Genomic DNA, 13,170 nt, shown 5'->3' with positions numbered 1-13,170 from the left:
CTTATTTTAATTAAAATATACTTACGTTTTAATACTTCTTTTAAATAAAATATGATAATTTTGCTATAGTAAGAATTGCTATAGTCAAAATTGATATAGTCAAGTAACACAAAAATTGAGTCGGCGACATTTTCCCACCCGCTTATAGTAATTTTTATAATATACAGTTGGCAATTCTGAACTCACGAATCATAAAATATCAGTGCTGGGATTCTGTAACTTCCCAGCGATGATTATCGGTATCGCTAACTACCGATAGTTGTCGCTTGCAGTAACGAAAAGAGCGATTCTATAACTTCCGTCTATATGGATTCAGTAACTAGTTATCGACAACTTTCGGTAATTGAATCGAGTTACCGAGAGATATCGCTAAGAGCGATTCTGTAACACAAAGTTTTCGATAATTGGTGTTAAAAATGGCGGTCGCTACCGAATTCTATCGTTAACTTAACGACGACCGTGATAGGCGTCGGTAGATGTTTACCGAGAAAGTAAATATAATAAATGTCACAAATATTTCTTAAATTAATATTTAGAAATCACAAAAAAGTACTTACAATAAATTTTCTTTATAAATTAAGGCTTACAGTAAAAATCGTAGGAAATAAAATTTAATATTTTTCCAATTTTTATATTTAAAAATAAATATATATATATATGCAGAGGTTTTCTCTAAAATATAGAATTAATTGTATTATTTAACTATAGCACACAGGCACTAACTGTACATTGTCTAACTCAAAAAAATGTTAAAACATTAATTTTTAATACTTATTTTAATTAAAATATACTTACGTTTTAATACTTCTTTTAAATAAAATATGATAATTTTGCTATAGTAAGAATTGCTATAGTCAAAAATGATATAGTCAAGTAACACAAAAATTCCTATTTCGGTTGGTATTAATACACCAATATTACCAGCTTCCCTAGAACCTTAACGAATTTTATCGTTATCGTACAAATATGAGTTGCACCGACTATTGTCGTAAAGCTAAAGTTACAGAATCGCTCATTCGTTAGCGCAAGCGATAACTGTCGATAGTTAGCGATACCGACAGCTGTCGTTAAGGGGTTTGACCCACTTGAGGCCAAAAACACTCACAATATAATAGTTGATGTGGTATATATTATTTATTACGAGCATTGTGAGTTTTTGGTGGAATGCGTGCAAGGAAAAGCAAAGGTTTATTAAAGTTATTCGTCGGATAAATTTTATATTAGTACCGCTGAACCTCTAGCGACATCTATCTCGGTCGTTGTTAAGTTACAACGATATTATTAGTTTTCCTTTCAATAAAAAACTCAGTGAAATATCAATTCTCAGCTAAATGATTCGGTTTAGTACAATTTATATTAACTTCAATTGTTCGTAACTCCGTCGCTTAACTAAGATTGAACTGAGAGTTTTCTTAAAAAGGAAAGGTACGTTTATTCGGTAGGATTCGGTAGGTTACCGACAGTACCGACATTACAAGCGACAATCATCGCTGACTCTGAGTTACAGAATCGCACTTAGCGATTTCTGTCGGTAACTGGACTTAACGATACCGAAAGTTGTCGCTAAGAGTTACAGAATCCCACTACAGATTAAAATTTAAGGCGTAATATTGGCCGGAAGTTTTGGTTTTTGACAGCTTTGAAAGGTACAATTGTGTATTTGATATGAAGTATGATTTCAAATATTTCAATGCACAAATATTATTTTTTGAGTGAAAGTGCTAAGCACAATATAAATAAAAATGAAGATAATTAAGCACGCTAGTTATAATATGCAAAATGAAAATAATATTTCTGCTATATTTTATTTAATGTAAAGTAGTGGGGATTAACTGTCTTAAATATTTAACAAAACTTTACTAATATTAACTGAAAATAAAAAGTAATGATTTCTTTTTTAGGTTGGAGAAAAGCAACTTAATATGGAAATGGTTATAATCTGCAAGATAAGAAATACCACTGAAGCTATAGCATATATCAGATAAGTTACAAATTATTTGCCTTTATATTATCAACTTTTACACAAAGAAAATGAATAAGTGTTACTTTGTGAAAATTTTAATTCCTTCCGCAGGCTGTACAATTAACTCTCATTCATCTTGCAAATGTTATCGACAAGAGTAACCTGGATGTTGGACTTCAAAGTAATGTCCCCTCGACAATTTATTGGTATATATATGATAGGAGCAATAATGTTGGTTTACTTTGTGCTGCTAGAGGAATATACAAATAAAGCGACAAATAAAACCATTGCATATATGTAAACATTTCCAGGTAAAAATACAATTTTCAACTATTTAACTGTGGTTGATATCTAAACAGTAATATATTCCCTTTTTTATTTTAATAAGACGGTTGCCTTAGATGGTCTAAATATTTTTAATAAGACAAATTAATTTTAGGTGAAAATAGAGTAATAATTTCTTATTTAGATCATAAATGTTTTATTTCAATGTGAAAGCAGTTATAATATACATAATCAGAGATACCATCAGTTGTAGTATCGTATAGCAATTTTATAAGTGGAAGAAAACATTATCATGGTTTTATTAGATTGATCCCAATTAACTTTCAATATAATGCTTAACTCGTCTATATTTCAATTAATTACAACACTAAAGTTCAAGCTTAGTTCGGTATATAAATTTGGTCCAAAATAATTGTAAATTGTTTCTATCCATATTATCAATTCTTACAATAAGAAAATGTAATAGGTCTGTGTGTTTGTGTGGGTATAGAAATTTTAATTTCTTTGTAGGTCTTAATTATTTCTTTTTGCTGGCAATGTTATTGATATATGTAGAATAACAGGACTTTCGAATTGTAACAAAAAGTTCTATTTGGTTATTGATTTACAAGAGCAATAAAAGATAGTTTCAATTACTAATCTATCAAAGATACATTCAAATTAATAATATTGCAAAGATAAGCAAGTAAACAGTTAAATATCTATTTAACAATTAAACTAACATATTTATTTAATTATTTCTATTTATTATTTCAAAGATAAATACATCTTCATCCATCTTCCAATATCGATTCTTTAATAATATTAACTGATCTACAAAGTTATCGTATGAATCGTTATCTATTTCAATTTGTGGAATTAAGTTTTGTTTATATATAATGTTATCAATTTGTTTTAATTTAATATTTTGTAATTGAAGAATCATATTTTCCTTTTCTTTGTTTTTTAATTGCTGCACTTCTTCTAGGTTGTCAAATAAGTTTGTAATTTCCTCATAATTTTTTTCTTGCATTATTTTTTCAATTTGTTCAAAAAAATGGAGAATTTCAACATTTTTACGACACCTTTTTTTTCTCTGGATTTAAATGTGGTGTTTTTAAACATTTCAATAGTATTTAAATTTTCAGTGACAATACATTTCAAAGTATCTGCAATATAAAAATGGGAAAATTATTTAAAGTAAGTATTTTTTACATAAATATAAATCAGATTACAATATATTCTGAGATAGATTAACGTTAATATCAACCACAGTTAAATAGTTGAAATTGTATTTTTACCTGGAAATGTTCACATATATGCAATGGTTTTATTTGTCGCTTTATTTGTATATTCCTCTAGCAGCACAAAGTAAACCAACATTATTGCTCCTATCATATGTATACCAATAAATTGTCGAGGGGACATTACTTTGAAGTCCAACATCCAGGTTACTCTTGTCGATAACATTTGCAGGATGAATGAGTGTTAATTGTACAGCCTGCGGAAGGAATTAAAATTTTCACAAAGTAACACTTATTCATTTTCTTTGTGTAAAAGTTGATAATATAAAGGCAAATAATTTGTAACTTATCTGATATATGCTATAGCTTCAGTGGTATTTCTTATCTTGCAGATTATACCCATTTCCATATTAAGTTGTTTTTCTCCAACCTAAAAAAGAAATCATTACTTTTTATTTTCAGTTAATATTAGTAAAGTTTTGTTAAATATTTAAGACAGTTAATCCCCACTACTTTACATTAAATAAAATATAGCAGAAATATTATTTTCCTTTTGCATATTATAGCTAGCGTGCTTAATTATCTTCATTTTTATTTATATTGTGTTTAGCACTTTCATTCAAAAAATAATATTTGTGCATTGAAATCATACTTCATATCAAATACACAATACCTTTTAAAGCTGTCAAAAACCAAAACTTCCGGCCAATATTACGCCTTAAGTTTTAATCTGATATTTTATGATTCATGAGTTCAGAGTTGCCAACTGTATATTATAAAAATTACTATAAGCGGGTGGGAAAATGTCGCCGACTCCAAAAATTCATATTTCGGTTGGTATTAAATACACCAATATTACCAACTTCCCTAGAACCTTAACGAATTTTATCGTTATCGTATGTATGTACAAATATGAGTTGCACCGACTATTGTCGTAAAGCTAAAGTTACAGAATCGCTCATTCGTTAGCGCAAGCGATAACTGTCGATAGTTAGCGATACCGACAGCTGTCGTTAAGGGGTTTGACCCACTTGAAGCCAAAAACACTCACAATATAATAGTTGATGTGGTATATATTATTTATTATGAGCATTGTGAGTTTTTGGTGGAATACGTGCAAGGAAAAGCAAAGGTTTATTAAAGTTATTCGTCGGATAAATTTTATATTAGTACCGCTGAACCTCTAGCGACATCTATCTCGGTCGTTGTTAAGTTATAACGATATTATTAGTTTTCCTTTCAATAAAAAACTCAGTGAAATATCAATTCTCAGCTAAATGATTCGGTTTAGTACAATTTATATTAACTTCAATTGTTCGTAACTCCGTCGCTTAACTAAGATTGAACTGAGAGTTTTCTTAAAAAGGAAAGGTACATTTATTCGGTAGGATTCGGTAGGTTACCGACAGTACCGACATTACAAGCGACAATCATCGCTGCTGACTCTGAGTTACAGAATCGCACTTAGCGATTTCTGTCGGTAACTGGACTTAACGATACCGAAAGTTGTCGCTAAGAGTTACAGAATCCCACTACTATCTACTATCACTGAACGTAAGCATCCTATGAATACGGCCGTAACTACCAAATAAACACTTTAAAAATGGCGGCTACGCTGCGGATGAACGTCTTTCTTGCAGCCAGTAAGACATCTGTAAAATTTTTAAACAAATACACTATTGGATACTATTATTCTAAATTTTTAAATACTTCTTTGTAATCCATTAAAATGCTTTAATCCGAAGAAAGTTTTTCAACCAGTGTTAATATATATTACGTAATGGATAAAATATCATTTTTCAGAAGGGAAAATATGCCCCTCGTACGTCACAGTACAGTTATGCCAAAATTCTCAGACGGCTAGAATCATAAGAGACCCAAATGAAACATCTTTCTCGAAAGGTCTAGGTGCCCGTAACTCTTTTAATGGATTAGTTTGCACAGTTTTTGGTGCCGCGGGTACTATAGGCAAACCATTTGTTCAACTATTGGCCAGAACTGGAACTCAGGTCTTTACTTTATAGTAAGATACTTATAGAAGTAAATGCAACAATAACTGTCCATTTTTTTCAGATCATAGTAGCAACCTCATCAGATTATTATAAGACTAGACAGCTAAAAGTATGTGGAGATCTTGGACAAATACTCTTTACTCATTATCATATGACAGATGAAGAAGCTATTAGAAAAGCTGTCAAATATTCAGATGTTGTTGTTAATCTGGCAAATAGATTTGTAGAAAGCTACAGATTCAGGCATCACCGCATACATATTGATCTGCCTAGAACTATAGCCAGGATTTGTAAAGAATCTAATGTGAAGCACTTTATTCATTTTTCTGCCATAGGTGCTCGACCTGATCCAGAAGTAAGTGATGATTTAAGGCAAAGTCGAACATCTTTACCTCCCCTTTCCCTATGATCAAGGAAGAGGTGATATTGCAAAGATGATTAATTTAGCATTTTAAAATTGTGAAAGATGGCAGTTGATTCATCCCTCTAAAGTTATATAAGTAATGCATAATTTTCTGTCACTGCCCACTTATCCTATGACGATACACTTCATTTACTGGCTGATTATCTGAGTGTTGGAAAATTTTGCTTCTTGCCAGATACCAACACCCTGATTAACTTATTGGTCAACACAACCGTTCATAAAAGTTTTTTAACTTAATAACTTCTCAAAGACAAGACCATTGTTTTACTTTGATATCTTTAGGCATGACTTTTGCAATGAAGCCTCCATTAACTTGATGGAAAAGGGTATAGAGAAATACTCAACATTATCTGTTTAAATATAAAAGACATTTTATAATTCACTGCCTAAATAAGTTTTACTTCGTTAAATTTATTCTTTTATAATTTTTTATAAGCCCATTCTACTACCAGAGGGTTCTGAATTCTTAAGGACAAAATATTATGGAGAATTGGCTGTAAGAGAAGAATTTCCAGATGCTACTATAGTCCGACCTTCATGCGTCATAGCTCCTAAGTGCTTATTATTAAGACATCATCTTGATAATAGAAGGCTTAGCACAAGGAGAAAATTGCAAGTTTTTTTCTAACTGAATGATTTCAAAAGATTTGCTCTGTTGTCTTTTTTTTTAATGATTTTTGCCTTACTTTGCATTACAGAATTCTTCCCATGATTAATTATGGCTTGGATGCTGAAAAAGAGCCTGTATTAGTTACAGATGTAGCAGAAGGTTTAAAAAGGCTGGTGTTTGATTATAACTCTGCAGGAAAGACTTATCAGTTTGTAGGGTTTGTAAAAATATTCTAATTTACAAACACAATTTTCTTATTTAGAAACATTACCTTAATAAATAGAGATTAATTCTTTTTAGCCCTGAAAGATACACCCTCAATGGGTTTCTAGGTTGGATACATGAATTTATGTATTACAAACAGAAAAACATAGATGAATATTTTAAATACCCTACCTGGCATTACGGAAATGCATTTTGGCGTTTCTTCAAGCCTAAACATAATCCAGATCATCTGGACAAATCACTAATAGAATTTGTTAGTATCTATATAATTATTTTTACTCTGGCAATAATCAGATTTGTATTTTATTGCTTATATATCTTTTTATTTTTAGTTCCACAATCCTGATATAATTTACAAAGAACTTCCAACACTTGAAGATCTTGGTATTGTACCTACAAACATAAGACATACTGTTTGGTTTATAGTGAAGGATATGTTAACAGACACCTGGAACTATTATGCTAGGCCAGATGAAGAATTGTTCCCTTTGAGAGGTATAGGGAAAAGATATCATAGTTTAAGTGAATCGAAAGCAATACACGCATGAAATGAAAATTAAAATACAAGTCAAAAGAATGAATATAGTAAATGACTATTTGTTTTATTTCTTTGAATTGTCATAAAACATTGGATGAAAGGAACATCCTAAAGTCATATTTAAACAATAAAATAATGTACAAAATTAATTTATCTTGGAATTTACAAATTAAACATCAAACTTCTCAAAGCAAGCAGAATGGCCCTCTTCTTCATATTCTTCTCTAGTCACTAACAATGTTTTGAATGCTGAATCCTTAGCTAGAGCTTTTCCACCATACCATGGGTATATTATAGGGCTAAAAAAATGAACTTAATCTTCAATATTGCCTAATAAACTTTTTAAGCTACTAGAATAATAACAAAAACTCACTCATCTGGATAGATAATATTGATTACATATTCACTAGGAGCAAGGCTTCTAACCTCTTTATATACTCTATCACGAAATCCAGGAAATTTACAATTGCCACCAGTCAAGACAATATTTGACAGTAAATGTGGCCAACTTTCTTCATCACAGGCTTTCAAACAATCTATTATTGCTTCTGGAATACCCATTTGCTGAATTCCAACATCAGATGGGTTAAATAAAATTTCTGGTATAGTAAATCTTTCGTTACTCATGCGAAGACATTGCTGTTCACATGGAGGTTCTACATTTTTTAAATAACCACGCCTTAGAGTTGTATAATCAGGTAGTACATAATCCTTAATTATATTACTTTTGTCACATTTGTTTTTGGCTCTTTCCATATCCTTGTAAAAATCTTGTGAAACAAAACAAGAATCTTCTTTTGCCTGATTAATAACATAAGTTTCATCCATAACATGCAGTTGCCGATATGATATTATTTCTTTTAGGTGATTAGTAAGAAGTTTTCCACCAACATCTATACGTCTAATCCCTTCTTTAACTTTTATACCATTAATATAAGGAACAACATGACTAAAACTGTAGCCACTGTCAACAATAATACAGCATTTTGTACCAGGGTTTTTACTTCTATAGTTATAGCAAGAAAGGTTTGTTGTATTAATTCTTAATAGGCTGGGCACCTCATATTCTTCAAAAAAGATTTCATTCATAGCTTCTTGTACACTAGAGAAATTGAATAAGGGTTCTGTCACAATAATTGGTGTATTGCTTGAATTAACTGAACAACAGTCTTTTGAAAATATATAATCCCATATTGTTTTCTGGATATCCCAATTTACTACATAGCCTTTCTGAAAAGCTAAGATATAAAACAATCCAGATGCATCTCTGCATTCTTCTATTTGATTACCAACAAAAGGTCTTCGTCTTTCACTCTTTGCTTTCATAATACAGTTAGGAACAATCCTTGAAAAGAAAAAACATTCATGCTTAAAAAATATATCAGTCACAAATTTAATACTTTAACAAAAAACCTTTATAAAGTAAATACGGATTATATACTTTGGTGTATCGGTAGAAAGACCAACTTTTGCAGTACAAGCTCCATTGTCTAATATGAAGGCAATCTCATTCATTTTAAAATAAACGTGAAATAAAGCAATTTAAACTTTAGCTTCGATAACGCAGTGTTTTTTCAAATGACAGCCTTAACTAAAATTAAATTTTAAAAAAGACATTTGGGAAAATTGGGAAAAGGTTATTGGCGTGGAGGCTGAAGCCGACTGGTGGGTGACTGGTGAGGGCGTAAAGGGAGTAAATTGGCGTAAACAGTAAAGGTACGATTTCACTTGTCGCTCGTCGCTAGCGATAAATATAAGATGAATAAGATGATATAGTATATGCAATAGATGGACACTAGCGACAGAATATGCAGTTTATCTCTCCTTCTTCTTCTTCTTCTGTTTTGTTGGCTACTGCCAGAGATGAAACGGGAGATTGCTCATGCGAGGTCCCGAGGCAATCCCTACCGGTAGGCGGCGCTGGTGTTGGCAAACGCGTGTCTCAGGTCCATCTAACCCCTAACGCCATCTATCGGAAGAGACCACGAAGCACGAGCGTTAAGCTTAGAATAGGGTAAAACATATATGCATTGTTGCCAGAAAGCGGAATAAAGAGAGAGCGGAGATATTTTCTCGGACCTCTCTGTCTTTCTCGCTGTTAGCTTCTAGCAGAAGAGTCGAGGCAAAATCTTTCCGTTTCGCTTTGCCGAAAATCTACCAATATTCGATGTCATTTATATTTGCAGGCCAATGCCTTTATACATGATTTTTTCAGCATATTTATTTATCAGCATTGACTTATTTAAATCAATAATAAATTAAGGAAATGCGTAATTGTTATATAATAATTATTTTAACTATAATTTCATCGTTTATTTCGCTTATTTCCGTAAAATCTGAATTTCTTTAGTTTATTATTGATTATTGTAAGTCAATGGCCATTAAAAAAAATTTAATCTTAAAAAAAAAAAGAAAAGTACCGTTCAGGAATCGAACCCGGACCCACAAATCGCCACGCGATTACCTTACCGCCTAGACCACGAGGCTTCTTCAGTGCACCGTAAACAGATAGTCTTTTTAAAAGCTTGAAATCTTCTTTTAAACCATATAAATAAACGAGCAACCGACAGCTTTATTCATTATTATTCTGTCATAATGGTACACAAATTAAGGAATAATTATATTTTGAATAGTTTTCAAAAGCTTTTCCAATAGCCAAGAACGAAGATAAATAATCAACGCTCGCAGTTTCCGTTCTTGGTTATTGGAAAAGCTTTTGAAAATCTACATTATATAATTATTCTTTAATTTGTGTACCATTATTATAGAATAATAATGAATAAAGATGTCGGTTCTTCGTTTATTTATATGGTTCAATAGAAGATTTCAAGCCCTTAAAAAGACTATCTGTTTACGGTGCACTGAAGAAGCCTCGTGGTCTAGGCGGTAAGGTAATCGCGTGGCGATTCGTGGGTCCGGGTTCGATTCCTGATCGGTACTTTTCTTTTTTTTTTAAGATTAAATTTTTTTAAATTGCCATTGACTTACAATAATCAATAATAAACTAAAGAAATGCAGATTTTACGGAAATAAGCGAAATATAACGATGAAATTATAGTTAAAATAATTATTATATATCAAATACGCATTTCCTTAATTTATTATTGATTTAAATAAGTCAATGCTGATAAATAAATATGCTGAAAAAATCATGTATAAAGGCATTGGCCTGCAAATATAAATGGCATCGAATATTGGTAGATTTTCGGCAAAGCGAAACGGAAAGATTTTGCCTCGACTCTTCTGCTAGAAGCTAACAGCGAGAAAGACAGAGAGGTCCGAGAAAATATCTCCGCTCTCTCTTTATTCCGCTTTCTGGCAACAATGCATATATGTTTTACCCTATTCTAAGCTTAACGCTCGTGCTTCGTGGTCTCTTCCGATAGATGGCGTTAGGGGTTAGATGGACCTGAGACACGCGTTTGCCAACACCAGCGCCGCCTACCGGTAGGGATTGCCTCGGGACCTCGCATGAGCAATCTCCCGTTTCATCTCTGCTACTGCCTACTGTAGGCAATTTGCCATGCTTTTTACTAGTGCCATCTAGGTCCTATTTATAGAAGTACAATCCCTATATATATCTTACTAATTTGTCCAATTCTTATCTGTGTGTTTTAAAGAAATTTTTAATGATATGACAAAGCTTTGAAATATTTGTGTACGTGGAACATTTTATAACTGATATAATATCAGTTTCACCCAAAATTACCATTTCATTTACTATTTCTATCCATTTAGATCTGGCGCTGTCAAATAGAGTACAGTCCCATAGTATATGTTCAAGCGTTTGATTTATATTTTCCCCACAGTGACAGTAAGGGTCTGGTCTTTTCTTTATCTTGTGTAAAAAGGCGTTTGTAGCTACTTGTCTAGTGAAAATTTTATTTACTAAAGCTATTTCATATCTTGATAGATCTGAATTATGGAACCATGTGTTCTTAAATTTCACTTTGTTGAAATACTTAAAGAAAATTCTTTCGGATTTATTAATCTCAATAAAATTAAATTTATTATTTTCTTTTTTGTATGTATCCATTATTATAGAATATATACGACTTATGGGGAGTAGGTTGATTTTGAGATTTGATGGGATATGTTTATTCTTTGCTATCTGGTCAGCTTCTTCATTTAGCGGGATGTTTTTGTGGCTGGGGATCCAATAAATTTCTATTTTATTTTCTGATTGATTAATTTTTTGCAGAGACTTATTTGATTCTATGATGAAAAAGTTATCTATATTTTTGTATATTTGGTTGTTTAGTTTATTAGCTACACTAAGCGAGTCGGTGACTATGATGAATAAGTTGTTCTTGATCTTCAGTTTAGAGATTTTGTTTACAATCCGTTTCAATGCTAGCCATATCGCAGATGCTTCCGCATCAAATATTGTAGAGTTGTTGTTTAAAACAATTTTGGTTATGTCCATGGAGCGGGCTTCAACTATTGAGGCACTGCAGTATCCGTCACTTTCATATTTACTCCCATCGGTATAATATACACCTCCTACTATTTTAGGGTTGTTATTCACATGGTTGGTTATGAAGTTTTGCCAATCCTTAGGAGCGTTCGTGGATTTTTGTACCTCCTTTCCCTGGAATATGTTAACCTTTAATACCTCTGGTTTATCAAACGTAGGGATAATGATGTTGGGAGGGTGAGGAATTTTCATGATAGATGAACACCATGGTGTTATTTTGTTGAAGGTTTCAATGTATAGTGGTATATATCTAGCAGAGATGTATGTTGATGAGCTAATGATATGTGAAATGTCCTTTATGGTTAGAATAGTAGGATGGTTAATTATTGAGGTACGGCTAAGTAGGAACTTAACTGTGGTTTTGAAATTTCTCTCAAGTATATCAGGCTCAAGACTAATAAACCATGTTATTCTATTTGAGCTAGCTTGAGGAAGACCCAGGGCTTTTTTAATCATTAGTTGAGTTCGGAATTAAACTCTTTTCACTCCGACGGAGCTTTCCCTAGAAATCCCTATTCACTCCGTCTAGTAATTCTGTGTCCGGGAGCAAGTTAGAGAGTGAATAGGGAATATGGAAGAGCTGTGATAGCTAATTGCTATTCTATCCCCACTTCTAAAAGGAAAATAGGGGTAAGGATAAATAAGAAATATTGGCACTAATTGGGAGCTCCGTCTGACTAGTTTAAGCGGGAAAGAAGCAAAATTAACAAATGTTGGTTTCATTATTTTGGAATTAAATTTCAAACGTTTGTTTATATAAATCTAAGGGCCTGATAAAGTAAGTGAAATAAAATTTAAAATAATACAATATCGTGTATAGTTAAAAAATTAATCTTTTATTTCTTTTTAACAGTTGTTATGAATAATGAATTTAGTTCGTGTAGACTCTACCAATTTTAATTTAATTTATTTTGATAAAATAAAAATGGATGTCCTACTGCAAGAAAAAAGTAGTGAGTAGTTTATAAAATTATATTAAAAATATATGGAGGGATAAAGTTGCTACTGGAATTTTTCATTTTTGCTGTACTACTAAATTATTGCAATTAATTGAAAGAAGACAGTTATCAAAATAAATTAAATTAAAATTGGTAGAGTCTACACGAACTATATTCATTATTCATAACAACTGTTAAAAAGAAATAAAAGATTAATTTTTTAACTATACACGATATTGTATTATTTTAAATTTTATTTCACTTACTTTATCAGGCCCTTAGATTTATATAAACAAACGTTTGAAATTTAATTCCAAAATAATGAAACCAACATTTGTTAATTTTGCTTCTTTCCCGCTTAAACTAGTCAGACGGAGCTCCCAATTAGTGCCAATATTTCTTATTTATCCTTACCCCTATTTTCCTTTTAGAAGTGGGGATAGAATAGCAATTAGCTATCACAGCTCTTCCATAT

At 31.6% G+C, this 13,170-nt stretch overlaps 2 protein-coding genes across 2 annotated transcripts; one reads left to right on the top strand and one right to left on the bottom strand.

Moving 5' to 3' along the window:
• Positions 1-4,974: 4,974 nt before the first annotated feature.
• ND-39 (NADH:ubiquinone oxidoreductase subunit 39) lies at positions 4,975-7,429 on the top strand. The gene is made up of 7 exons (XM_066740628.1): positions 4,975-5,114; positions 5,275-5,480; positions 5,545-5,838; positions 6,344-6,519; positions 6,606-6,734; positions 6,818-6,995; positions 7,075-7,429. The coding sequence occupies exons 1-7, from the start codon at positions 5,075-5,077 to the stop codon at positions 7,288-7,290; spliced, it is 1,239 nt and encodes a 412-aa protein (XP_066596725.1). The 5' UTR covers positions 4,975-5,074; the 3' UTR covers positions 7,291-7,429.
• On the bottom strand, positions 7,324-9,170 carry Arp6 (Actin-related protein 6). The gene is made up of 3 exons (XM_066740630.1): positions 8,722-9,170; positions 7,654-8,625; positions 7,324-7,579 (listed from the first exon to the last, which is right to left on the bottom strand). Exons 1-3 carry the CDS (start codon positions 8,793-8,795, stop codon positions 7,450-7,452), a joined length of 1,176 nt encoding a protein of 391 aa, XP_066596727.1. The 5' UTR covers positions 8,796-9,170; the 3' UTR covers positions 7,324-7,449.
• Between the last annotated feature and the right edge of the window lie 4,000 nt (positions 9,171-13,170).

The sequence above is a fragment of the Prorops nasuta genome, unplaced genomic scaffold (assembly GCF_024137725.1).
Source record: "Prorops nasuta isolate Cenicafe-Biocafe unplaced genomic scaffold, Cenicafe_Pnas_1.2 PNAS00024, whole genome shotgun sequence".
Lineage (NCBI taxonomy): Eukaryota > Metazoa > Arthropoda > Insecta > Hymenoptera > Bethylidae > Prorops > Prorops nasuta.
The sequence above is the reverse complement of the archived record's forward strand: the minus strand, read 5'-3'. Positions and strand labels throughout refer to the sequence as shown.